Source organism: Dromaius novaehollandiae, chromosome 11 (assembly GCF_036370855.1).
Source record: "Dromaius novaehollandiae isolate bDroNov1 chromosome 11, bDroNov1.hap1, whole genome shotgun sequence".
Lineage (NCBI taxonomy): Eukaryota > Metazoa > Chordata > Aves > Casuariiformes > Dromaiidae > Dromaius > Dromaius novaehollandiae.
In genome coordinates, this window is record NC_088108.1 from 4,841,226 (window position 1) to 4,865,879 (window position 24,654).

Consider the following 24,654-nt stretch of genomic DNA (forward strand, 5'->3'; position numbering starts at 1 on the left):
TCCCCGCCCCGGCAGCGCCGCGGCCCGGAGCGGCTCCCCGCGCGGGGGCACCTGCCGCGGGCCCGGCCGCGCTTCCGCGGGCGGCGCGGGGCGAGGCGGCGGGGGCGGCGCCGGCGGGGGCCCGCCCCGGGGGGCTGCGCCCGGCGCAGGATGCGGCGGCGGCGGGGGCGGCGCGGGGCCGCGGCGGGGCCCGGGGCCGCCTCGGAGCCCTGTGGGCGGGCGGCGGGCGCGGGGCGGTGCCGTCGGGGGGCCGGGGGGGCGCTCGGCGCCGCCGCCGCCGCAGGTAGGGGCCGGGGCCGGGGCCGGGGCCGGGGCCGAGCGGCGATGGAGGAGGAGGAGGATGGAGGCGGCGGAGGGGAGGCGGGGAGTGAGGCTGCGGCAGGAGGAGGAGGAGGAGGAGGAGGAGGAGGAGGAAGGGGGGGCCGGGCGGCGGGGCCGGCGGGCATGTGGGACCGGCTGCGGGGCAGTCGGGCGGCGAGCGGCGGCCGGAGCGCGGCCGCGATGGCGCAGCGCGGCGCGGCGGCGGGCGAGAAGGGGCCGGCGGCGGCGGGCGAGGGCGAGGGCGAGGGGGAGCCGCGGGCCGGGGCCGGGGCCGGGGCCGGGGCCGGGGCCGGGGCCGGGGCCGCGCCGGGGCCGCCCGGCGCCGCCGCGCCCTTCCAGCCCCCCGACGGCGGCTTCGGCTGGGTCGTGGTCTTCGCCGCCACCTGGTGCAACGGCTCCATCTTCGGCATCCACAACTCCTTCGGGATCCTCTACATGATGCTGCAGAGCGACCTCGGCCCGGGAGAGAGGGACCCCGCGCTGGACTTCAAGACAGGTGAGGGGCGTCGCGGGCCGGGGCCGGGCCGGGGGCAGCTGCTCGGGGCTCTGCCGCCGCGAAAGCAGAGCTGCCGGGCTTTAGGTGTGCTCGGCCTGACGGCTGCGCCGCCGGGAGCACAGGCCCTCTCCGAAGTGTGCAGCTGGGCTGGAGGCTGCTCCTCGGATGCACCGAGCTGTGATTGCTCCCTGCCCCCGCTACCCTTGCAGCCCTTACTATATTTATCTACAACAGTATCAGATGTTTCGAAGCTACTCTGCAGTCAATTAAAAGTAATTCATCTGAAAAGCATGCCCTCAGCCTGTCCAGCATGCCGTGTTTTGGAGTAGCGATAATAATGCAAATGGACTGACATGAGGGAGCTACCTGCTTTTCTTTTTCCCCCTGATTTTTGTTTTTTTTTTTTAAGCTCTGTTTCTGCCTTATCTACTGAGTGGCACTCGGGGGTGGCTGCCGGGAGAGCATCTGTCTTGCAGACATGCTTCCTAGGAGCCGTCTCCGTTCAGCTGTGTAGGTGAAGTCTGGCAGCGTTGCCTGCCTGTGGCTGCGCGGAGGGGTAGGGTCTGGAATAGCTGGCGGTCTTTAACACCGAGGACCACAACCAGCGCGTAGCCGTGTGTTTTGGTAGGACCTAGAGACTGCAGCCGAGGTGAGGGCTGCCTTGCGCATGGGCATGGGGAAGGGGCTTTTCTCGCTGCAAAGACCCCACCATTCAAACGGCCTTGGCAGAGGGCCTCGAGCCCGCTGGGCAGCAGTGCCAAGGGTGGCCAGCGATGGGCACAACTGCCGTGAGCTGTCGGGGGGCTCAGCCTGGGGTCCTGCGTCGCGTTCCTCTCAAAGCAAAGATCACCTCAACCTCCATGAGGAGAACCCACGGCCCACCTTGCTTTTGTGTGGTGGGGGGGGACAAGCACTTAGCACCGGGGGAAACTCCTGATAGTCGTGTTGCAACTCCGGGTACTTTAATGGGACGCTGTCGGAAACCGGAGTGGGACGGTGCCGCCGGGCAGGTGCTGGCAGGACTGGGGGGTCCTGGGGACCACAGGCGGCAGAGCTGCCTGCCTTCCCTCCGCTCGGCTAACACATCTGCTCACCGACTGCAGCCGCAAATGTGCAGGAATAAAATAAATTCCAAGCTAGACCACATCTAAGGATCGAGAGTTAACTGTGTGATGCTGTTACCGGAGAAGTGATGTGCTCATGTAATTAAGGGCAGCAGCGGCATTGCAGAGAGCTGGGAACGTGTGGCTAACTTTAATTACGGCGACCGAGGGGGGACGTAAGGTGTGTGCGTGCGTGTGTCGGATCTCCAGGAAACTCATCGCGCAGTTGCCTGCTTCCTGCTCTCGGCGATCGTATCGAGAAAGCCCGAGGCACAGCCGTAAAGGCAGAAGTTGTAACAAAAGAGATTAAATAATGAAAGTCCTGGTGGTTTAAAGGCTGCATGCCCAAGACGGCGTCTGTGGGAGTCAGCATCTGTCTCCTGCTCTCGAGACCCATTTATTTATGGGTGCGACCGCACTGGGGCCTCTGAGCAGGAAGGCGTGCAGGCGGGCGAGGGGAGCCCCGCTTGGTGATTAAATTGCCTCCGTGACGAATATGCATTTTGGTCCGGGTGCTTAAGGAAAAGGCAATTAATAATACATGTCCTCGGACATGCTCGCCCACGTCGCTGCTCCGTGAGGCTCCTCCCGGCTCTGCGAGCGCTGGCCGGGCTCGCTGCTCTTCCGGCACGCCGTGCCGCCGGCGCGCGGGCGTTTCGGGATGCGAGCTCGGCTGGTTGCCGCTGGCTTCGGGAAAGACCTCAGAGGGGAGCGGAGGGAGGAGCGGTTCCAAGCGCCCGGCACAGCGTCTGCCCTCCCCGCGCCGGCGGAGCCCGTCAGCCGGCAGAGCATCCCGAGCGGCGAGGCAGGGCTCCTCGGCCGGCTCCCGTGATTGATACCAGATGTGCCGGGCTGTCGGTAGCAGCAATAAATCTCCGGCTGCAGCTTCCCTGTCCGGGAGCCCGGGGGCCTCCCCGCCTCCTCCCCGCCGGCTCCTCCGGCGCTGCCATCTCACCCTCGCGTGATTTCCCCGCGGCAGCAGTTTGCACGCGAACGCGATGGGGAAAGTATCGCAGCCGCTGCCCCGGGCGCAGCCGCTCCGGGACGCGCGCTTCGTCTGGCGGCTCGGGTCGCTCCGGCTTGGTCCCCGGTGGGTTCTCGGCGAGGGGGTTTGCATCCGAGACGGGGTTTGGGGGCGAAACGCGGGGCCGTGGCCCGGGCGAGCGCGGCGTCCCGTTAAAAATAGGGCTGCTGTTTGTGTTGCCGCGGGTGCCGGCCTGGACTAAACAATAGCCGCCCCAGCGCCCGGCTATAATTGTCAGGGTTGATTTCTTGTTTGCGTTGGTCACGTTTTTGCGCGTTTGATCTCGAGGCCCGCAGGATCCCCGGAGTTCAGGTCTGGGGTCAGGCTCTCAAAACAAACCCGCTCGCAACAATACGTCGAATGCATAGGCGCCTTTGTTTAAGGGAATATACTGCGCAGCGCGTGTAAACAAGCGAGCCGGCGAGCGGCGAGCAGCGTGACGCCGGGGCAGGACTTTCGCAAGGCACACTCTGTGCTTTCGGCTTTGTTTTCTTTCGGGGGGGACCGTCGGGAGACGCCGGCGCTGGGAGGGAAACGCGCGGGAGCGCTCGGCCGGAAAGCAAGCGCTCTGCTCCGCCGAGGAGGTGTTGAGTGACGTCGGGAAGCGGCCGCTGGAAGATGAATGGGCCGATTTCCCTCCGGTCGTGTAAACACGCACTCCGGTCCGAACCTCCAAAGGAGCCAGCGGAGGAGCGCGGGGCTCGGCGAGCCGGCTTGCTCCGGGCTCTGCCCCTCGGGCGAGGGGTTCCCGCCTGCGCCGGAGCAGCCAGGGGTTTACGGCCCCCACCGGCGAAGGGGCCGCGGGGAGCAGCCTCGTGCCGCCTGCGGCGTGGGAGCCGGCTGGGCTCCGCGGGGTTGGGATGGCCCCGGCGAGCTCGGAGGGCCAGGCAGAGCCGCGGCTGCGGTGCTTGGCGTGCCTCTCGCTGCCCATCCTGGACTTTTTGCTTTTTCCATGATTTTCCTGCTCCCTTCCCCCTCTGGGTCTCCGTCTCCTAGGTACAGATTAACTGCCTTTGCTTAATATTTAATGTTGCGACGGCTGGGAAGGGGAGCTGCGAGGCCTCGGAGAAGCGGCCCGCGCGGCGGCACGGCTTGGCGGCGAGCTCCACGTGCCCGCCGGCCGCGCTTGCCCCTCGCCCGCCAGCCCGGAGCCGCTCTTCGCCCTTCCTGCCGCTCCGGCAGCCAGACGCCGTGGGCTGGGCCTGGGCACCTAGTGCCTGCCGCCATCTGGACGGCTCCCGGGGTGCTTCGGGGTTTTAGTGTCTTTATTAAAACATCTTAAGGCGAGGGGGAGGCTTGGTAAGAAGGAGGGAGTTTGTTTCTTGGGAGAAGTAGAGCATTTAGGTAATAATAATAGTGCTGGAAGGTCAGGAGGAGAAACCAGGGCTGACTCGTGGTGGGTACAGAAGGGCCCCAGGCCTGGTGGCTGCTCCGTGGTCTCTGCAGGCTAAGGAGGGAAGCGCTAAGGAGAGACTAAACTGCAAGAGGTGCTTTTTGAAACCAGTCTCCACTAAATTTTAGCAATTTTTCACAGCAGAGGTGTTTTCGTGAGGAGCCTGGAAACGCTAGGGTAAGAAGCAACAAAAAGCGCTCAGAGGTCTGTCGGTCCCGTTGCCCCTCCCTTGCGGGCAGGTCGGGCTGAGGGGCTCGAAGGCGCGATCCCACCTGGGCACTTCGTGGTACCGCAAGCTGGACAAAAACGCCGTTGTTTCAGTCAGGCTTGAAAAAATAACTTGTCGCACACGGTTATCGCCGGTCACGGGAAGGTCCTTTTACTGGCGCTGTAAGAGTCAAATTAACAGCCGTTAACGAGCCTTTGTCATGTCTGCCCTGCGTGGCAGGCCTGTCCCGCCGGTCTTGTGCCTGTGCCTTCCCCTGAAGGTGGCACGGTGGATGAGCCCTCCTTGCGCACGTCCCCGGAGGTGACACTTCCCTTAACGGAAGGGTCCCTTAGCACGGTGGCTCGCCTCGCACCCGCCGGTCCCCAGGCCCCGGCGCAGGGACTGCCGGGGGGAGCAGCGCTCGGCGGCGGGAGCGCTGGTCCCATTTCGCAGGTGCCTTGACCGAGGCACGGCGTCACCCGCGTGGGCACAGACGCCCTCGCCGCCGGTCCTCCTCCAAGCCACCAGCTGTGTCCCAGAGACTTTCCCTATAGCTTTGGCGCAGGCTTTTGTGTTGCCTCTTGCTGCTTCCCAAATGTCATCGGCATCCCCAGCCTCTCTGTTTGGAAATCCCTCTTCTGCTTTCTGCCAGTGGGGCTGCTCCAGCGACGATCTCCCCAGCTCCCCCGACCGCCTGATGCCGGAGGAATCTCGCGCCCCTGTTGAAGCAGCTGTGCCGTGACAGGCGGCTCGCAAAACCCTTCCCACGCTTGCCTGGGGTAAGGCCGCACAGCCCCATCGGGTTTTCTGACCCGCCGTCCTGCCAAGTGCCCCGTTGCAACCAGTGGGTGCTGCATCCCCTATCCAAACAGTCTTTTTTATTTTATTTTTTTTAATGGTTAACCCAAAAGTCAATGAATCCTTCAGGGTAGGATTCAGTTAGATAAATACCCCTTCCTATGGCGTTTCAGGTGCCCGGGCTGTCCTCGCCTGCCTCTGGCTGCTGCTTAGGCAAGCTTGGGTCTGCCCTTGGTTGGTGTAGGTCTGCTAATTAATACTCAGGAGCGCTGTTTTAAGGGAGGTTCTTGTTTATATATCCAGGCGGTGTTTTCAGGTGATGCTGATATTTCTGAAGGGTGAACTCCCAGGCGAGGGGGGATCCCAGCCGCCCAGGGCGAGAGGATTGCGCCTGGATGGGATTTGCTTTGGAGCATCTGCGGTCTGTGAGCAATCCCATGCCAAACACGCTGTTTTGAGCCTTTCTCCCATTTTCTTCTCAGCGAGGAAAAGCTTTGCAAACCCTTTCTGTATCTTCTGGTAGTTGAAATGGAGGGGAGGGAAAACCGCCCAACCTGAATGCGCAGAGGATGAATGCAGGATTAGCGGCACGGTCAGGCCGTGTACGCAACGCACTGCGCAGGGACGGCGGAAAAGCAGGCTGCGCGGGGACCCTCGCGGTTAGCACACTTGCCATTTGAAGGATTTTAGCTTTTTTTTTAGTGTCCTCCAGCAGACAGCGAAAGGGATGCTGCAGTCTCGGGCGTATTTCCCAGTGAGCGTCGTCCTGAAGTGGTGGCAGCTCCCATGGTCTCGCTGTAGTGAGTAAGTGGTGTCTGGTGGGTCTCTCTTGCCCCGCTCCCCCGGGGACTGCGCAGTCATCCCGGATTCATTTATTTTCTTTTTTGGTCACTGTAGTCGCAGCAAAACAAACAAAAGAACCTTGCTGTGATTTGAGCCCATTTCAACCTTTTCAGAAACTTCCAGACAACAAGGAGAAAAAAAATTATTGAAAGCTTCTGGTTACTACACTTAATAAAGTGCAATTCTTGCTTTTTGGCCTGTTTCCTAGACTCTTTCCCTGCCCTTTCTCCCCTCCCCACTCGGGCAGCAAGACTTGGGCAGCAGGACTTCTGAAATTAATTGCTCGGGGTTTGTGGATGCCAAATTTAGGGTCCGTTGCCAAGGCTGTCCCCACCTAGGTTTTTAATCCAGTTTGGCGCGGCACTGTTTCTTTGCACCTCAAATCCCAATGATACTGTGTTGGGTAACCAGAGGTTTTGGTAGGATCTGAGGTTGGGATCTAAAACCACCGACTCTCTGGGCTCATAGATGTATTAGCAAAACCTCTCAGGCATCTGTCTGGAGTATTTTACAAAGTCAACGCCCAGAATCTTCCGGCTTGTTTCGTTGGTTAAGTCTTCTTCAAAAATATCTTTGTTTCCTCTTTCAAAGGCATTCAAAGCTTTCGGTGTAGTTTTGTGAAGCTGAGCACAGCAGGAAATTTAACAGAAAGTGGAAGTGCCTTGTACCAGGAAACAAGGAGCAGTTTCATTTTCCCTTCTCAGGGAATTCCAGGAATACGTCAAGTCAACACGAAGGAGCAGGACTTGGACACCAGGAGAGGCAGTGTAAATCAGAAATCTTTTACAGTCAGCCTCTCTAAGAAAGGGTGTGATGTGGGAAGGGGACGTTGGAGACTGCATATCCTGACTGTGGGAAAGCAGGCCAAGTGATGCTACAGCGTGAAACGACCCGGGCCAGTTGAGTTGCGGGACCTTAAAATAGACCTGAACTGTCTGGTTAGGTGAAACTCTCTACCTGGAAGGAGACGCCAGCCCTGCTGATTTCTGCTGCGGTCCTCTGGGAGGAGGAAAGCAATTCCAGTTGAGTGAGATGGTTCGTGCATGACTAGCGAGGGTGTTGCCTCGTACCTCTGCGGCCACCCTTGCTGCTCGTCCCCTCGGGGCAGCACTTCTGCCTGTGGCCATCTCCCTCTCTCCTTGTCGTGCACATTGATTGATGCAGTCGGCTGAGCTCTGCTGTGGGCTGTGGTATCTCCCATACCCCAGGCAGGAGAGCGGGCCTGGCCTGGCTCGGCCACGTGAGGGCCGTGTCCTGCAGAGCCGTGTTAGGCTGTTGGAGGAGGCTCACGCTCATCTGACTTGCCGGGTGGCACCGTTGGGTGCTCAGTCTTGCCACATGCTGGAGGAGTTGGGCGAGCAGGAGGAGAAGTCATCTTCCCATCTCACGCATGGGCAGCTCTTGGGGGGTGGAGCATTAAAGGGTTTGCCCCAGGTCGGGTGGTGCGGCAGTGGCCGACGCTGGAGCGGCAAACCTCTGCTTCGGGTTTTCTGGAGGCGTTCGGCTTCCCCGGCAGGGTTCAGCGAAGAGCTCAGTTTCCTCCATAGCTTGATATCAAGAGCCAGAGCGCTTTTGTCCTGAAATGAGCTGATTAGTGACCGTGAGCCCCAGAAGCCAGAGATCTCGCCAGCTCCGTTGGAGTGAAGCAACGGCAGCGCGAGCATGCAGCAGCGGCAGCACCTCGGCTGCCCCTTATGGACCAAATACGGGCCGTGTTTGGGTGTTTTCACTGGTGGAGAGGTTCAGCAGAAATCAGAGTTGTTTTTTGGCTCAGACGTGGTAAGAATGGTGGGCCTGGGAGCTCCAAAGTGAAGATTTGTGGGGAGGCTGTAGCGGTTCGTGTCTCCTTAGCCGTGAGCTCTGTCTGATGGGCACCTTCTCCCAGGGCTACCGATAAAATAACGGGCTGGAGACAGCCCTGGACGGAGTTGGGAGCCGGGGCATAGGGTTTCTAGGGGAGCTGTGTGAAAGAGGAGTAACCTGGATTTTTGACGATGCAGCCGGCTGTCCTTAGCCGTAGGTGTGAGTGGTTGGGAGCCCACCGGCATCGGCAGGGCTGAGCACCGCGCCGTTGGGGCTCGCCCTGCAGCAGTGCCCGGTTTGCTTTGGAAAGTCCCTGAAGGAATGTCTGATGTCTGTTTTTGTAAGCTGCAGTGAGCAGGGGGAAATTAATGCTCGGGGCATGGGTGGCAGTAAACAAGCTATGATATTATAGTGTTAATGGGGAGCTAATCCCGGTGGGACCTGCTCACTGGTGGCTGCTGAGTCTGGAGGAATTTATTTTCTGGATTTGGAGCAAGTGCTTTTGGTTGGCACCATCTGAGTATAGGGTCCGGGTAACCTTTTGCTTTTTCGTTCTAGTGACTCTTTGGGATCTCGGCCAGAGCTATGCTAAATTCATGTCAACAACTAGATTGACAGCGCATCTGTGTGAAAGCCCGAGAACTTAAATAAGGTGCAGCCTAATGGGAGAGCTCAGCTGTGTGTGGAGGCAGCTTCTCCATCTCCACGATAGCCTGGCTGGAAAGCCCTGGGGTTTCCCCCCTCCTCCATAGCTTGGGGTTTGGCCCGCTTTGCGCTGGCGTCTGGGAGATCTAGTCAACAGATCCCCTAGTTTTCTGAAGGGCCTCACTAAAATCCCTTGGTCTACTCAGATGGTCTCCCCATCACCTCTTGGGGCTGGGGAGTCCTCCAGCTTCTTGTACAGGCGGAGCAGGCGCAGAGGAGGCTCTGCAGGTATTTTTTGGACTGTAACCGAGGCCACGGGATGTGGCCAAGCACCACAGCCAGTGCCTCAATTCGGCGCTGGAGGAGGAAGCCTCTTCCAGCCAGTGGTTTTCGTGGGGAATCACTTTTCCTGGGTTTTCATGCCCTGAAGATAGAGGGGAAGAGGACCACATACCCTCCCGCACTCTACGTGCTAATTATACACAGGCCAAAATGCTGCACCCACTACAGCCCTGACTTTTTTTTCCCCTTCTCTTCCTAGAAGGATTGATTATTCCATCTTTCAGTGGAAGGAGATGTTGTCTTTTGGCATTTAGCCCTTGAGAGGAAAAGGATGTGTGCGATGGCCAGGACCCGGCCGGCGTTCCAGTTGGGTTTAGCGTTGCTCGTGCCGGCCGTCGGCGTGCACGTTCAGGCGGCTGGGGCCGGGGCCGGGGGGGGCTTGGTTCGCTCCGGGCTATTCCCGTGCATCCACCCCAAGACAGTTGGGGCGGTTGCAAAACCCGCATGACGTATGCTCTGAATTGCTGCAACACGCTCACATTTGTACGCGGTTCAAATATCTCCCCGGCAGCTCGTACAACAGGTCCTGCCAGATGCTGCGAGCGCGCAGCCCGTTAAAGACGCAGCGGTGCCATTCCTGCAGGCCGGGCGGCCCCGAGCCGAGCGTCCGCGGTGCCGCTGCGCGCAGAGCGGCCGGGCTGCGGCAGGGACCGCAGGGGAGCACGTTTCTCGCCACCTCTTAGTCCGCCCTTCTCGCACGCCGCTCGGATCGGAGGCGCAGCCTGGGAGGTGGTGGGCTTTACAACCACGTTTTGGATTAGCAGTCTTTCCTCCCTTCTTTTTTGCCCCCTTTTGTTCGTGGATCCCTTGCCAGCGCAAGTGCCGGCACCTTTAGGTAATCCACCGTACGTTGGTTGCTCCATGGAGTGTAGCAATTTTTCAGGGCTGCCTTTCTTGGACCCCTTGGAGTCCATCCCCGACCACCTGGAGAAGGTCGCTGCTCTAATCCCAGGCTCCGGCTTCCCTCTGGAAGCGTCGTGGCCCTTTCTCCGGGGAGTCGAGGATGGGACGGTCCCCGCCGTGCGCCCCCGCGAGCCGGGGCTGGGGGTGACGGGCACCGCTCGCACCGCGGCGGGGGAGCGGGAGCGCCGAGCGAGCGTGGGTGTGCTGCTCCCCGGGCGCTGCCAGCACCCCGCGGCCAAGCTTTGCGCTCGCCTGAGCTGCTCCGCTGGATCAGAGCCTCTGGCCTCCGGGGCAGAGCGTTGCGATGCCGATTGCAGGCGGCGGTGGGGGGGGAACGCGACCTCGGAGGCTGCAAGACGCTGCTTGCCTCGCGGGACGCGGGCTGCGCGCGGCGGGGCCGTGAGTCACGCTGGCACCGCGCTCTGCGGCCCCGCGGGGCTCGGCCGGCCCCGAGGTCCTCGCCTGCCCGTCCCCGCACAGCAGAGCCCTCCAGCACGGCCTCCCAAAACCGTTGCTGGTGCATTGGCGGCGTCGACACGGTGCAGGGTGCAAAATCCACTGGCAGAGGAGCTAAGCAGGGTGCAAGGATGGGGACAGCAATGGTGTGCATGGTCCCGGGACCACGTTCCCTCCTCCCTTCTTCTTTCCAGGCTCTGTGTTTGGATTTAGGAGCTTAGTGAGAACTGCAGGTTGGGGACGGGGCGGCTCTGGAGCATGGGGCCGGGAGCCGGGAGGCCGGCGGGGACGGAGAGCGAGGTTGCCGGCGAGGAGCATCCCGCACCCTCCTGCTCCCGGACCTCTCGCCCCGGGCGCCCAAGCAAAGCCTTCGTTTTAGGCTTTGGCCTTAATCCACACGCCTCCTTTCCCGTGCGTAAAACGGAGCTGAGATCCTTCCCTCTCCGGGGGACGTTGTGCGAGCGGGTGTGTTTGCGCTGGCCGGGCAGCCGGGCGTTTCGGGGATTAGATCAACCCCTGCGAGCAGCACCGAGAGCTCCCGCAGGGCTGTAGCTGCAACCAGGCGCCGGCCGGCAAGGGGAGAAGAAAACGTCACGGCTGCTTATTAAATGAGCCTTGTACTTCGTGTGCACTATCTGAACTGGGTCCTCTGGGAAAAAATAGCGTGTGATTAAAGATCTACTGTAATTACATAATGTATATGCACAAGGCGATGAATTAAGGTTGCCCAGACAAGCTTCATTCTGGGATTTCCCAACTTTTGAGGGCTTAATGTTGCAATCATCCTAATGTGCTGCTACCATGGGGGGTGTAATTATTGATATTAGAGCCGAGCCCGGAGCCCGGCGAGGTTGCGTAAGGCTCGGCGGATACAAATTGCCCTTAGTCGGAGTCGCTGCTTGTTCGCTGGAGCTTGCAAGCTCGAGAGCCAAAGAGGTTGCGCTGCATCTTCTTTTTTATTATTATTTAATGGGCGCAGGGCCGCGGCTCCAGCGAGCTGAGTGACGCGCTGCGGATCAGACGGCAGGTTTGTGGCGGAGCCAGGACCATCTCACGGAGCCGCCCGGGGACGCGTCGCTGCCGCGGCCGGGCGCGGGGACGCCACCTCTTCGCCCGGCAAGGAGGCAACATCAGCAGGCGAGATGTTCTTGATCCCCGGCCAGCTATTAATCCCCGTATTTTCGCAAAAGCACGTTTATTTCTTAAGCTTCATGTAAACAATGGAAGCTGGGAGCACTAGGGGGTGGGGAAAACTTGTCTGGGATTAAACTCGCCTTGGAGCCAAGCATGCCGAGCCTGGGAGCCTGGGGAGAGCTTAATTAAAGTCAAAGGCGAACCATTTCCAAGAAAATAATACCGAGTATTTAAATGGGATATTTTTTTCTGGGCCCAGAACATCTCCTTTGCCTCTTCGGTGTCAGCTTTAATAAAACGCAACGCGATCTCCAAGAAAAACAAATTGGAGCTCTTGCAAGGCGCTGCCGCGGCGATAAAGATCTGTAACGGTGTTGCTGGTAACACCTTGGGTTGTTGAAAGGGGAAGACCGCGTGCGGTCTGATTTGCATCGGGCCTTTCTTGTGGCCGCGGGCGCCGCGGGAGGTGGTGGGCTCCCGTCCCGCCGCTCCGGGGAGAGACCCCCCGGCTGGAGGGTGCCACCGCCGAGCCTCCCGGATCCGGGAGATCTCTCGGCGGTGGGTGGTTTTCCTCCTGCTTTCTCTGGCCCGTGCGGTCCCGGCCTGCCCTGGGTCACGCTCACTGGGTTTTGGAGGACTTTATTTTGCTTTCCCAAGGCCGGCAGATACCGCCCGGCCAAAAGCTCGCGGGATCGGGGTCAGCACGGAGGTGAAATGCTAAAAGACCCTCTGGAAAAAATGGCACGGGCGTTGGATTTGGGGGTCATCTGGTGGTTGGGGATCCGGTGGACATCTGTGTCCTTTGCCCGGACACGGCCGCTGCCTGGGAAGGAGGACGGGTTGGGTCGCGGTACGTCTGCGCGTGGGCGGCTGATCCTGCGGCAGGCTCGTGCGGCCGGGAGCGGCTCGAGGGGCCTCCTTAGCGTCCTCGCCACCCATAGCCTCGGTGTTCGTGAAACTTGTGCATAGCTACTTCGGAAAATAATTTATGACTCTAGGGGAAGTACCACCAGTACGCTCTTCTTTTCCCAGGGAAAGCCTGAATATAAGAAAAATTTTCAGAAGTAGCCTATGAATCACCGGGATGCTGGACCAGAGGTCTGGAAAGGTCTGGGGAAGAGGAGCCTAAACAGAAGCCTGCCCTTAAGTCTCCCAGGCATCTTTTTATGCGCGGGGTATAACATGCAGTGAGCGCCTGCTGAAGGCCTCCTGCTCCCCGATGCACTGCAGTAGGGCGAGGAAAAACTGCCTCTTTCTCCTCCGTACTTTGATCCTGTTCAAAGTTGACCGTCTGCTGGTCCGAAGCTGGCGGAGGGCTCTGGGAGCGCCCAGCTCTTGCCTGGCTGTGAGCCGTAGCCTTCAGGGGAGGGAAACCTGTGCGGGCGGCAAGTGCTGGAGCAGCTTTGCCGTCACAGCCTGCTTCAGTGGGATGGGGAAGCCCACCGCTGGTGTCAGGTCCTGTCGTTCCTCCTCCCCGCGTGCCTTGAGGAGACTGCCTGGAGTCCGCTGGAGCCAGGTCCGTTGCGGGAGCCCGGCAGCAGAAGGGTTGGGGGAGCGGCGGTGCTGGCTGGCAGGAGCAGAGGCAGCCCCGAACGGGCCGGGTCTCACCCCAGGAGATGACCCGTTCCGGATTGCTGTTGTGTGCAAGAGCTGCTTGCCCCTCAGCAGTGGGTTTCCCTAGGAAAGGGCAGCGGCACAACCTGCCCTGAGTCCTACCTGCCCCTGGGGCGAGGGCCTGGGTGGTTTTCCCTCAGTGAGCTGCAGAACGGCTTTTCTTCAGCTGTGATCTATGGGAAGAAGGTGCGATAAGATCTGCTATGCCCCAAGTCCAAGGGGAAAATAGCAGAGGACTTGGCAAGATTTGGCCCTCTCTTCCTTTTTATAAGCAGATTCCTCGAGGCTCCCTACACTTAGTCTAGGAAAAAGCCAGTGCTGACGCTCTGCTTCTGGGCTTGCACTGGGTGCAGTTTGGGCAGAGAACACAGTTTTGGATAGGCAGGCCTTAAAATGACCAGCAGGAATATGTTGTCCACCGCATAAACCAGATCTACCGTTGTGCGCTGGTCGGGATGCTTGTGCAAACAAGGCAGAGGCCAGCCCTCGCCTTGCTGCCCTGCCTGGCTCCATCAGATAAGGCAATTATATCTTTATCACTTAATTGCAGCGGATAGGAATAGGAGCATGCTACTGAGATAGCGCATTGCCAAGGGGTAGATATCGGCAGCGTTTTTTTCGGAATAAACTGGGCGGGACCCGGGCGCTTCTGGAGGCGTGAGGCCTTTGCGGGCTCTTCCTGCCTCCCTCGGGCCGAGCGGCGCGAGCCCGCGCGCGCTTCCAAGCCTCTCCGCCCTTACCCCGCGCGTGCCCTGCCAGCTGGGAAACCGGCTGAAATAGAAACCGTGCCGGCTGCCCCGAGACTCCTTTGCATGGATGCCAGGGAAATTTTCCTTGCACTCGGTCAGCACCCGGCTTGACAGGAGAGGAGCGGAGAATGAAAGGGATGTCGTCGACCTCTTTCTGGACGGTGCTTTGATCGCTTGGCTCTTCCCTGTAACTTGGAAGTGCAGTTTCCTTCCCTTGTCGTTTTTTCTGTACTGCTTGGCAGGTTTCGTGCTGGGTCTCCCGCCCCGTTACGTGTGTGCCTGGGAGCTTAGTGCTAATGCAAAAGAGCCTGACCGCTCTCGAGAAGCAAAGCCTCCGCTTATCCGTACTGCGTGGTCCGTAAGTCCTTACGCTTGCTGGACGAGGATTTTCCTCTCTCGTTTACCGAGTCACGCGTGAAATCGCTGACGGGGCCCCTCTGCGCAGGGATGGGCATCGTCCGTAGCTCCCGGGCGCCGTCGGACGTGCCGGTGGCTGGAAGCCGCTGCCTGCCCGCCGCGGCGGTTCTCGGCCGGCCGGCGAGGTTGGCGTCCCGCCGGCTTCCTCGCCGCCCGGGCTGGGCGTTTCACGGCTGCTGCGGCTGGGACCAGGTGGGGAGGCGACACGCCAAGGCCCTCTCCGAGCACGGTGGGAAGAGGTGATTCATTGCGCGGATGAGTCAAGCCTTCCGAGCAGAGATGCGCACGAGAAGCCTGGCTTGGCAAGGGCGGTCCTGCTGGAGTGGTGGGTGCCTTCTGGCTTCAGACTGGGGGGGAGAAATGTCTGCTTTAAAAGCAGCGTGTAATTCCTGCTTTGAGGAAGAGGAACAGGGCTCCTTTTCAAGGTCCGGGCTGTGTGGGCGGCAGCAAAGCCTGCGGCCCGGGCAGCGCGGTTGTCCGCAAACACAGCAGGCCACAGTCGAGGTTCAAGGGACAGCCGTCGTTTCAAAGGGTGGAGGGGATGGGGACAACGTTTGGCTGGAAGAGGAGAGCACACTGAATCAGTCTCACCGTGCTGGGGTGAGCAAACGCCCGAGGACAGGCAAGCCCAGCTTAGGAAATGCTCCCAAAATGCGTGGTCTTGTGTAACTGGGGCTACACAAGCCGTGGTATCCGCCCATTGGTACCAGCTGCTTTGGAAGCCCTAACAAATGCCTTCCAGAAGCAGGACCTTCTCTCTCTCTTTCTTTCTCTTTTTCTCTTTCTCTAACCTGTGCTTTGACCCTCCTGGCTTTTGGCCAGACCCAATGTGTCTGTTGCTGCCTGCCCAGGTCCCACAGCAGTAAACGTCCCTTGTAGATGAAACATCCCCTGTCAGGGCCCCCAGCCCTCGCGGGGCTCTGAAGCAGGTCCGCAAGGCTCAGTGCTACCTGGGGCTGTTGTTGGGTCTTCTCATCTGTCTCCTGCCACTTCTCACTAGCTGCCCTGGGTCCTGATGATGGAGAGCTGGGTTGGTACCTCTGTTCTTTGGAAATTGGGGGGGGAAGAGGGAAACTGAGGCTGAGGGGAGCCTGGGCACCCTGAGGTGTCAGTGATGGAGCCAGTGATAGGAACCAGGCCGTATCTCCACTTCTCTTCCCCATGTACGAGGCCTGCGTCATTTTCTGTGTGGGGAAAATCACCAGCGACTTTGCACAGGGCATGTCCCTCCTCCGGACCATGCTGCCAGCAGCGAAACCGCATTAGAGCAAAGCACCACGTGCGGGAACCTCTCTGCTTTATGGATCTCCACCAAAGGGAGCAAAGCATTGGGTTGCCCCTTTTGTACTACTGTGAACTCCCGGGTTGCTCCTCAGCACTGTGCTCTCTCTGGTGGGCTAACAAAATACTTGGTAAGGTAAACTATCATCTCTCAGGGACACTTAATACCACTTAATACAGAGGTTTTCTGCCTCAAACAAGCGCCACAGATGTTCTGTTCCTTGGCAAAAAGGCAGATGACCCTTGAAGGAGGAAAGTGCATCTCGTGGTCTCCAATCCGGGGACAAACCCAAGTGTCCAGCTGGCTGGAGGTGGGGGCTGGTGCCTGCTGGGCTCTCCATGCCCCCCCTGCGTGTGGTGGGGCACGTCTCTCCGGCTGAGCATGGACACTGCTCATAATCCCATCTGGCTCTGGCCAGGCTGCATTAAGCTTCCATCGTCCACTGGGTCTGGTTTTCCAGCTCTAGGTGTTTCCCTGCTAAATTTGCTTGGTTCAGAGAGGGGCTGAAGGGGCTTAATGCAAACAGATTCCTATAAAATCAAATGTATTGCCAAAAGATAATACATCATGGTGAATGTTTTTTCCTGTTTTTTAAGCTATTCAACTCTACCCTGCTTCAGATCATCAACCATACAGCTCCAAAGTGGAGGTATTTCAGGTCCTGATGTGAACCCTGTAGTTGGCGATTAACTGTTACCAATGTCAAACTAAACCCTTATAGCCCAGGTCTGAATTTCAGAGCTTCAGTTTCCCTGCTCTCTGGGCAGCACCCCCTCTCCCCGTCCCTCCTCTGGCTCAGCAGCTGGCTCGGCTGCCTCGTTTCACTACTTGGCTACCCAGCACCGAGCAAATGCCCGGCAAGAAGATGCGTCCCACCGCCAGGAGCTTCCCAGCTTCTGAAGGACTTGCAGGAAGGATCTTTCCTCACGGACTCTCCCCTTGAGGCTGCGTTTCCCAGACTTCCCCGGCGGGTTGCTCAGCTCCCAGGAACGTGGTCGCCGAAGCCTCTTCCCCGGCGTGCACGCCGGCCTCTCTCTCTGGCTTCTGCGGTGCTGCCCCGAGCCAGGCGGGCGGCGATTTCTACCCTACGAAATGAAACAGGCTGCATGAAGAGGCAGACCGAGAGACCTTCTCTGAAGTGGTGCCTGAGAGCTTTTTCCGCTCAAGGGAGATTGTTGTTTAGACTTTTATTGTAGGATGAAAAAGGGAAGGGGAAAGAAAATCCCAAAAAGCTCTTGAAACAATAAAGCCAGGCAGTGCGGCAAGAAAAGAAACATCTTACAGGGTTTTAATAGTTCCTCTGTTTCTAAGGCTGTTGTTGCAAATTTCAGAAATTATCTGACACATTGCCCAGTGATGTTAGCATCATTTCTAACTATGATAATTTTTAGCATAAGATATCTAGGGTTTTTTATTACTTATACCATGCCCCCTTCAGCTGTGCAGATTTGAAGTCAGACTAGAGTAGGTGGGTATTTTGTTGCCTTCTAATGCAACCGGCTTTGCATGGTTTTCATGCGGCTGTTACCTTTCCCCAGCTCCAGACTGGGAAGACCGGGTGGCGGAGTGGCCTCTCCGGGTGAGGCCGGGAAGGGGCTGCTGGCTGCAGGCGGGGGACCAGGGCCCGGCAACGGGAGACTTTCTTGGGTCGTGCAAACCCAGCGCAGCCTCCCCCACCGCAGCTCGGCTCCTCGTCTGGGTGCATGGGGTCACCTGTCCCGAGAGGCGCCTTGAAGATGCGCCTGCAGAAGTTGGTCGTCCCCTCCCTGCTCCACCGTCCCAGCAGCCCTCCTGGATATTTGGATTCAGGAGAGTGATAAAGAGCTTAAAAAGCTGCCTCATTATACGTGGTTCACAAGATGTAGGTTGGTGGTGGTGATGTTTTCTTATAAATGAATAAGTTTTGGCTCGTCCCCGATGGTCAAACTGGTTAAGCAAGATGCAGCTGGTCTTAGTCTCATTATCAATGTAGACATAAGTCTCTCTCTATATATACACACGTCACATAATCTCCAGCCAGCTCAGCTTTAACAAGTCCAACCAGGATGGAGCAGTCATCCTGGTGCCGGGTGGGATTGGCAGCAGGGCAGGAGGCTCCTGAGCACCAGCCGCAGCTGTGCTGAGCTGCGGTCGAACCGGCTCGGCTGCACGCAGGGTCCCCACAGGTGGCTGATCGGTCGATCCAGGTGTCTTTGCGAGTGTCAGTGGCTGCCAGTGGGACATGTGGAGGTGACCCCCTCAACAGCTGCCTCTGGAGCTGTGGTGGTAACAGGACAGAGCGTCGTCCTGGGGAAGGCGCTAGCTCATGAGACAGCTCCAGGCCTTTCTTTCCTCCCAGTCACCAAGATGTCAGCTCTGCAGCTTCAGCAGAGTCATCGCTCGTCTTGCGTGGCATCTCCTCCTTGCTTTGGCCACTGACCTTCTTGGCTTTCCCCTTGACTGATTCCTTTATGCCTCCATGCCCATCCCTGGTCCCTGAGTCACTTACGTTTTGTGGCCCAGTCAAACCTAGCGCTGACTGCAACGTTGCCGTACCGAGATCCTCATCGCAAGGGCTCCCGTGCTCTTTGCCGTCTTAGCGTCACTGCGTCTGTCGTTGGTCAGTGCGGCAGTCCGGCTGTTCTTGTTGCGGAGAAGCCAACCTGTCTCCGCTCCCGTTCTGGCTTTCCTCCAGGAGATGCAATAGGAGGCGGAGGTCCTGCTCCGGGCATCCTGGATGGCAGCGCGGGGCAACACGCGTGCTCTGTTTAAGACAAGGAGGCGATTTCAGCTCCGAATCACGTGTGATCGCTGCTGAGCTGCTCCAGCCGAGGGGCCCCGCTGCTGCAGAGCACAGGCTGTCAGGCAAGCCCCGTGGCCGAGCTGAGATGTCTCCCAGCGGACAAGCAGTCACTGATCGATTTGGTGACACCTCATTAAAAAGCTATAAAACGAAAAATGTCGGTGTAGCCTTTCCCTGGCAGTGCAGAAGTAGGATGGACTGCAGAGGCCAAAGTATTTGTCTGAACGTCAGTGTGAGGATCTAAACGACTACAGCCAGCGGCCTGAATGCTCCTGCTACATTACAGCAGTGCAAAATAGCCCTTTAAATAAACGGGCTGGTGGCAACGCATGCTGGAGAAGCCAACTCCACGTAGGGGCTGCCTGCACCCCCGTTTGGGGGGCTCCCTGTGGTAGCGAGGCAGGTTTGTCTGGCACCTCTCCGTTCGTTTGGAGTTATTTCTGCTCCTCTCCACAATCCCGTGTCTGATATTACTGTCCGAGGTGTTGGTTTCAGCAGCAGGAGCAGGTGAATTCTTCAGAGGCAGAATACGTCCCTCTGCCAGCCTGGTCTTCTTGGTGGCAGCGTGGAGGAGCAGGGGTCCTGCCGATACAGGCTGGTGTCTGAACCGAGCGTGTCCCAGCAACCCGTTGTGATACTGCCGATAGGATTTAGCCAACGAAGCGATACGCTCGGGTGAATTTCCGAGGCAGGCTTTCCAAACCTACGTTCAGATCCTCGTTCCTCTCATGCTGGAGGTCACAGTCACCCTTTCAGAGGAAAAGGAGGGGGAAGGAGAGACCGAAACCAGTGGTTTCGCTGGAACTGGAACAAAAAATCACTATTATTTCCCCTTAGTCCCCCTTCTGCCAGATGGGGACAGCAGCACTTCTGTACTTCTGGAAAATGGGCAAGTGGGAGGGTTGAGATCCCACCAGCCTCCCAAACCTTGGGGTGTGAGTGGCTTCTGCATATGGCCACGTGCCCCTCCGCTGGCCGTGACTGCCCGGCAGCGCGGGACTCCCTTTCCCATCCGCTGCCGGCCCCGCTCCAAGCAGGGAAACCCCAGGGGGGCCACTGCATCCCTCGTTCCCTAAAAAGCCTGGCAAGCTTCGGCTGTGCACGGCTGAGGCTGCTTGGCCTCGCTTCTTCCCTTTCCCCTCGACGTAGGGGAATGGCTTGACTTTACACGAGGAATTGAAGATAAGCGGCTTGAAAACAAGACAAGCGACAGCTTAAGGACTGGACCAGTATCAATCGCGTGTCTGACACTTGCTGAAATAGGGTAATTTGCCTGTTCAGTCTTGCATCCATCCCAGAGATGCAGTGTTTTCATGGCGAGGAAGGGGATGGTCCCTAACCATGGTGGTAGGATGTATGGCTTTTAAGCCTGAATTGGAGGAGGACCAAACCTCCGCAGTAACCCACAGGAACCTTTATGAACCTCCTCCTCTGTTCCTCATTACGACTTGAAAGCCCTTGATGCAGCAAAAAGTGAGGACGTTTCTCGGGGGAAGCGCATTAATGTTTCACTTGGGTTTGGAGCGGTTTGCTGCTGAGGCGCTTTAAAACATCAGGGCTGTCCCCAGTTCCCCTCGCGCTTGTTAAACGTTGCGTGGCTCAAGGAAAGCGCTGCTCTCTCGCTTCGCACGGACGTTGTGTAGGCCAGAGCCTCGGGGTTTCACTTCTTCAGTATGTATGTATACGTGCGTATATATACACACAGATATGTGCACATATATATACACACACACTATATATATGTACATATATGCATATACATACATGGATATGTGTATGTGGGTGTGTGCATACATACCGTATATATTTATATGTATGAATTTATGGATGCAGCGTTTCTTCAGACTCGGTGCCCCGTTTGCTGGCTTTTCGTTGCCCGCCAGGGTCACGCGTTGCCTGTGATGTGTAACGCAATTCCTGCCGCGGAGCCGCCCTGCCAGGCGCGCGGCAAAGGAGAGCGGCGTTGCCGTCTCTGACCCTCCCCAGAGGCGCACGGCTTTGCGAGGGGCACGTTCGGCTAATGGAAGAGCCAGGGCTGGGTGCCATCCTGCTAGGGAAAGCTGACTCCTCGCCGGTGGCTTTTCTCCCCCGGCCTGGAGCTTCCGCGGGTAGTCCTGGCTCTTCCCAGCGCTGCAGAGCGGCTGCCGGATCCGCTGGGTGTCTGAAAAGCTTTCAGATGAGAGCAGGTCAGCCAAAAGTAACACATCATTGGCAAAGGGGTATAACCTGCTTCTTTCTGGAAAAAAAAAAAAAGTTATTGCTGTACTTCCGTTTCTTTTAGCTATTGGACTTGCTTACAGCACGGTGTGTTTTTCTGGGATATCCAGCTGTTCTAAAACGTGTGCTTTAATATAAGGAAACAGCAAGAGATTAAAATCACAAGGATATTTCACCCATCTTTTGGCCTCTGGCTATTTGGTTTAATGATGATACTCAAGCCTTGCGTAGCTTGGGGATTTTTTTTTCCCACCAAGAGACTTCGGAAGCAGTGTCCAACGGAGTTAGCATCTCCTTGCTCTAGAGATGGGGGAAACTCTCCGGCACAGGAGCCAGAAATAACTTGGTCACCAGGAAAAGACCCCGGCTCTTCCTCCCGTGTGAGCTGTTTCGCTGCACGTGCACAGCTCGGGGCGACGGGGTTTGGGAGACGGCGGCTCCTTGGGACGGGCTCTCCGTCAGGCTCCGACGCGAGAGGAGCGGCCCCAGGAGCAGGAGCGGGCGCCCCACCACCAGCGCAGGCTCTGCAAAGCCGTGCCCAGAGCCCACATGTAACAGTCCATTAAAACTAGGTGTTACCTCATTTGCAAACGAAGCTCAGGGGCAAAACAACTTAAAAGACGATTCGCAAAGCCTTGAGAGGGGCCTCCCTTTGGAAAAGAGCAGCTGTTGTTGCCGCGTAGACTTTCCTTTCATATTTATAGACACATAGATACTCTTTTATTGGGCAGACCTTGTCTTCAGGGAAATTGGGGCCTCATTAATTGTAAGCAAATAAGTTACATAACTGAAATATTTTGATAATACTCTGTCCGCAAGGCAGACAAAACTCCTTGGGTTTAGCTGGGGAAGGAAGCTGGAGAGCAAGGTAGGACGCCTGGGCCCTCACGGATCTTGCCACCGACCGGAGTAACGTGCCCGGTTGCTCAGCATCGTATCCGTAAAATGAGAGTCACCATTTTTTGCGTTTTGCCTAGTGTTCAGGTGGTGCCTAGTGTGATGTTAATGGACTAACACAAGAGCTGTTGTTGGATGGGGCTTTGAAACGTGGAGCATTTCCAAGCTCTGCGCTGCTTGGAAGGAGAGGCAGGAACAGAAATGGCTCGTGCACCCCAGCAGCAAACGCTCTATCGCTGGCAAAAATGTTGTGCTGGTTCACTTTTTCCCAACTCGATCTGAAGGAACGGTCCATTTCCCGGGGAGAAAACCACCGAGGCAGCCCTCACATCTCAGCACGGCTTCGTCGCCCCCTCGCAGCTTCTGCCTCCTTCCCTGCAGTCCCTTGAAGACCACTTTCTTTGGATGCAAGCTCAGAGCACGAGTGCGGGGTCCTCCTCGGGGCCGCCCACCACGCTGGCGGCTCCCGCTCCTCTCAGCCTGCCAGGGCGTTCCCGGGCGGGCCAGCGTGGTGGCCTCCGTGGCTTCGCTAGGCGCTGGCACCTCGCCGCAGCGCTGCCCCGCGCGCGGCACGCTCGCCGGCGTGAGCTGGCGGAGGAAGGCTGCCCGGCGGGCTCCTATCCTGCTCCAAACAATGCGTGCGCGCGGCTGCCGCGGAGCCGGGTGCCCGGCAGCGCTCCAGAACAGGAAGCGGCCGCTCGCGTTCAAAAGGGAGCTGCGGCGGGGCGGATGTCTGTGTGGCAGCGGATACCGTATGGGGGCAGCCCCCGCTGACAGCAGCAAAGCGTCTTGCCGAAGCTCGGGTGGACGCGTCCTTCCAGGTATTTCCTATCGGCGAGGTGGTGTCACGGGGAACGGGCCCTGATGGCCACCAAGGAGAGGCCGCTCTGGCCATGCTGAGAGCAGGGAAGGAGGATCGTGGGTTTTCCAGCCGTTGGCCACGTCCCCATCTGTCGAGGGGGCTTGAGATCCTGGTCAGGGCTTGAATCTCTACTGCACCGTGCATGCAGCGAGCCCCAAAAGACGGTGCTAGGGGCAGGCCGGAGACGAGAAGGGGACAGCACAGGGACTGCCGCGGCCACGGCCACCCAGGACGGGAGCAGAGACCTTGTCGCACCCTCCTCCTCCGCATGGAGAAGTCAAGCTACTTCCCAGCCGAGCGGCCCCCTCCCTGACCAGAGCGCTGCCGGGCCGCCGCGGGCGAGCGAGCTGGGCAGGCTCCGCTCCAGCCCCCGACGGGACGAACAGCCCCGCTGCCAGGAAACGAAGGAATGAGGTTTGCAAGGGGGGAGTTTCCTGTCTGCTGTTTTAGGCATGTGGTAAAAGTAACCTTCAAACCCCCCTCTCCCAGGGTGAGGGCAGGGAGCCTGCCAGGTCGCCAGCGCATGTCCTGTGGAAAGCTCGCCGCCCGTCCCCGGTGCTCGAGGAAATGTGCTCTGCAGCAAGGTATGGCCTCTCGCTTAATGATCCACTTGCTCCGCTTCAAGGGAAGGAAAACTACCCCGCTGGATTTTTGGCTCTGCCGCCCGCCCAGACAGACAGAAATGTGCTCATCTGGATTTCGCAGAATCGCTAGAAATAGCCTCCAAGCGGCTGAGCCGCCGCCAGCTTCCAGGCGGTCCTCGGCGTGCCAAGCGCGCGGCCGGCGGGGCGTGAGCGGTCCGAGACGTGGCAGCGGAGGCGGCGTGCATCCGGCAGCTCCGGGATGTCCCCTGGCAGTAGGTGGGTGGGACGGGGAGAGCTCTCTGTCTTCAAGGCAGGTGGCTCTTCTCCTTTTTCTGCTGGCCTCGTGTGGCCAAGAGTGGCTGCCCTCCTCCCTCAAAAGTGGGACAGCTCAGCTTCTCCGCCAGGCCGGTGTGTCCCCGCTCCCTTGGCTTTGCGTCTCGTGTGTAACCCCGCAGAAATGGGGACCGGGCCCGTGGCACTCCCCAGGTGGCTGCCGTCCTGCATGAGCAGGGCACCGGGCGGTCATGGAGCCAGGACCATGGTAGTTTTGGGTCATTGCAGCTGCAACTCATTAATCAGAGGTTTTCTGGTTGCATTTTTTTCTGAAGTGCCTTTACAGACTGTTTATTGAAAAGTGGCCCAAAATAAACTCTCCCAATTTGCTCTTGGCACTGCCAACGTGAGGTTTCTCCAGAGACTAGTGTGCGAAAAGAGGAAACTGAGGATGCTGAATGTCACGGTGGTGGAGCTGTTGGCCTGGAAAGCCAAAGCAGACAGGCTTTCTGTGGCCTACAGGCCCTGGTGTAGGACTTGGCCATGTATTTCGGGAATATGATGAAAATATGAGAAAAAAAATCTGGTTACTGCAAAGGCAAATATATCCCTGAATAAATAAGCTTGAAGTTGCATTATCCTAAAGAGGGCAAATTTCCTTGTGTAACTTGGTCCCATCTTCTGTCAGCCATCTCAGGAGACTGTCCTGTGCCACGTGTCTACCGAGGGCACGCTTGGGAAGTTGCAGTCCCGAGGAAGGAGGATGCTGTTTGGGCTGGAAGGATGTTGCCCTTCCACATGCTCCTCCTTCGAGCTCTCTGCAGTTTTGGCAGGCCTGTGGCTATTTCAGCTTACAGAGACTCGCTTGGAGTCCATCAGGGAAGATCTGGTGAGACAGGGTACTGTGTGGATAGCTCTTGAGGCCTGGAGGTTGGGTCTAAAGGCAGTGTCTCCCCTGCATTGTTTGAAAGTCTTACCTTATCCTCATGATGTCGCTTCTTTCATGGCCTCGGGTATTTGGGTTTCTAATCAGTGGAAGTGCAATATTGTAGCCTAGGTATCCAAGCCATCTACGAAGCCTGGGCTGTAAATCCCTGCCCTCAGCATCTGGGATTTCGGGAAGGTCTCAGAATTATTTACTTTAGGAGGACATAAAATCTCTGCTGTAGGCGCTAAGGAGGAGTGCAGGGAAAATCTTCCAGAGCAGCATTTCTGCACTAGGTATTTTCATTAACAGCTTGGATGAACTGTAAGGAGAGGGGCTGTAAGCACTTTGGGAGACAGGATGTGAGTCAAAAAATGATCTTGGCAAATCGAAGAGATGGCTCAATTACAAATAGGATGTGATCATATCACTCATAGGATGTGATTTGACGAGAACCAGGCAAAGTATTACACTTGTGTAGAGAGTGTCAATGGAATGAGTAAGAGGCAAGGGATGATTAATTATTAAACAGTCCTCCAGAGGGGAGCTGGGCTTATAGCACATGAGCAGCTGATCAGCGTGT

General features: G+C 58.1%; 1 protein-coding gene across 4 annotated transcripts in view; it reads left to right on the top strand.

Annotated features, from left to right (window-relative positions):
• Nucleotides 1-265: 265 nt before the first annotated feature.
• The window catches only part of SLC16A2 (solute carrier family 16 member 2), a 53,018-nt gene continuing 28,629 nt past the window's right edge, over nt 266-24,654 (top strand). The window contains exons 1-2 of one of the 4 annotated variants that reach the window (XM_064518103.1): nt 266-283; nt 769-817. Coding sequence is in view for 2 of the 4 variants with exons in the window: in XM_026099856.2 (XP_025955641.2) it covers nt 325-817 (493 nt within the window). In the remaining 2 variants the exon portion in view is untranslated. The other 3 variants (XM_026099856.2, XR_010390991.1, XM_026099842.2) reach the window with 3 other exon arrangements.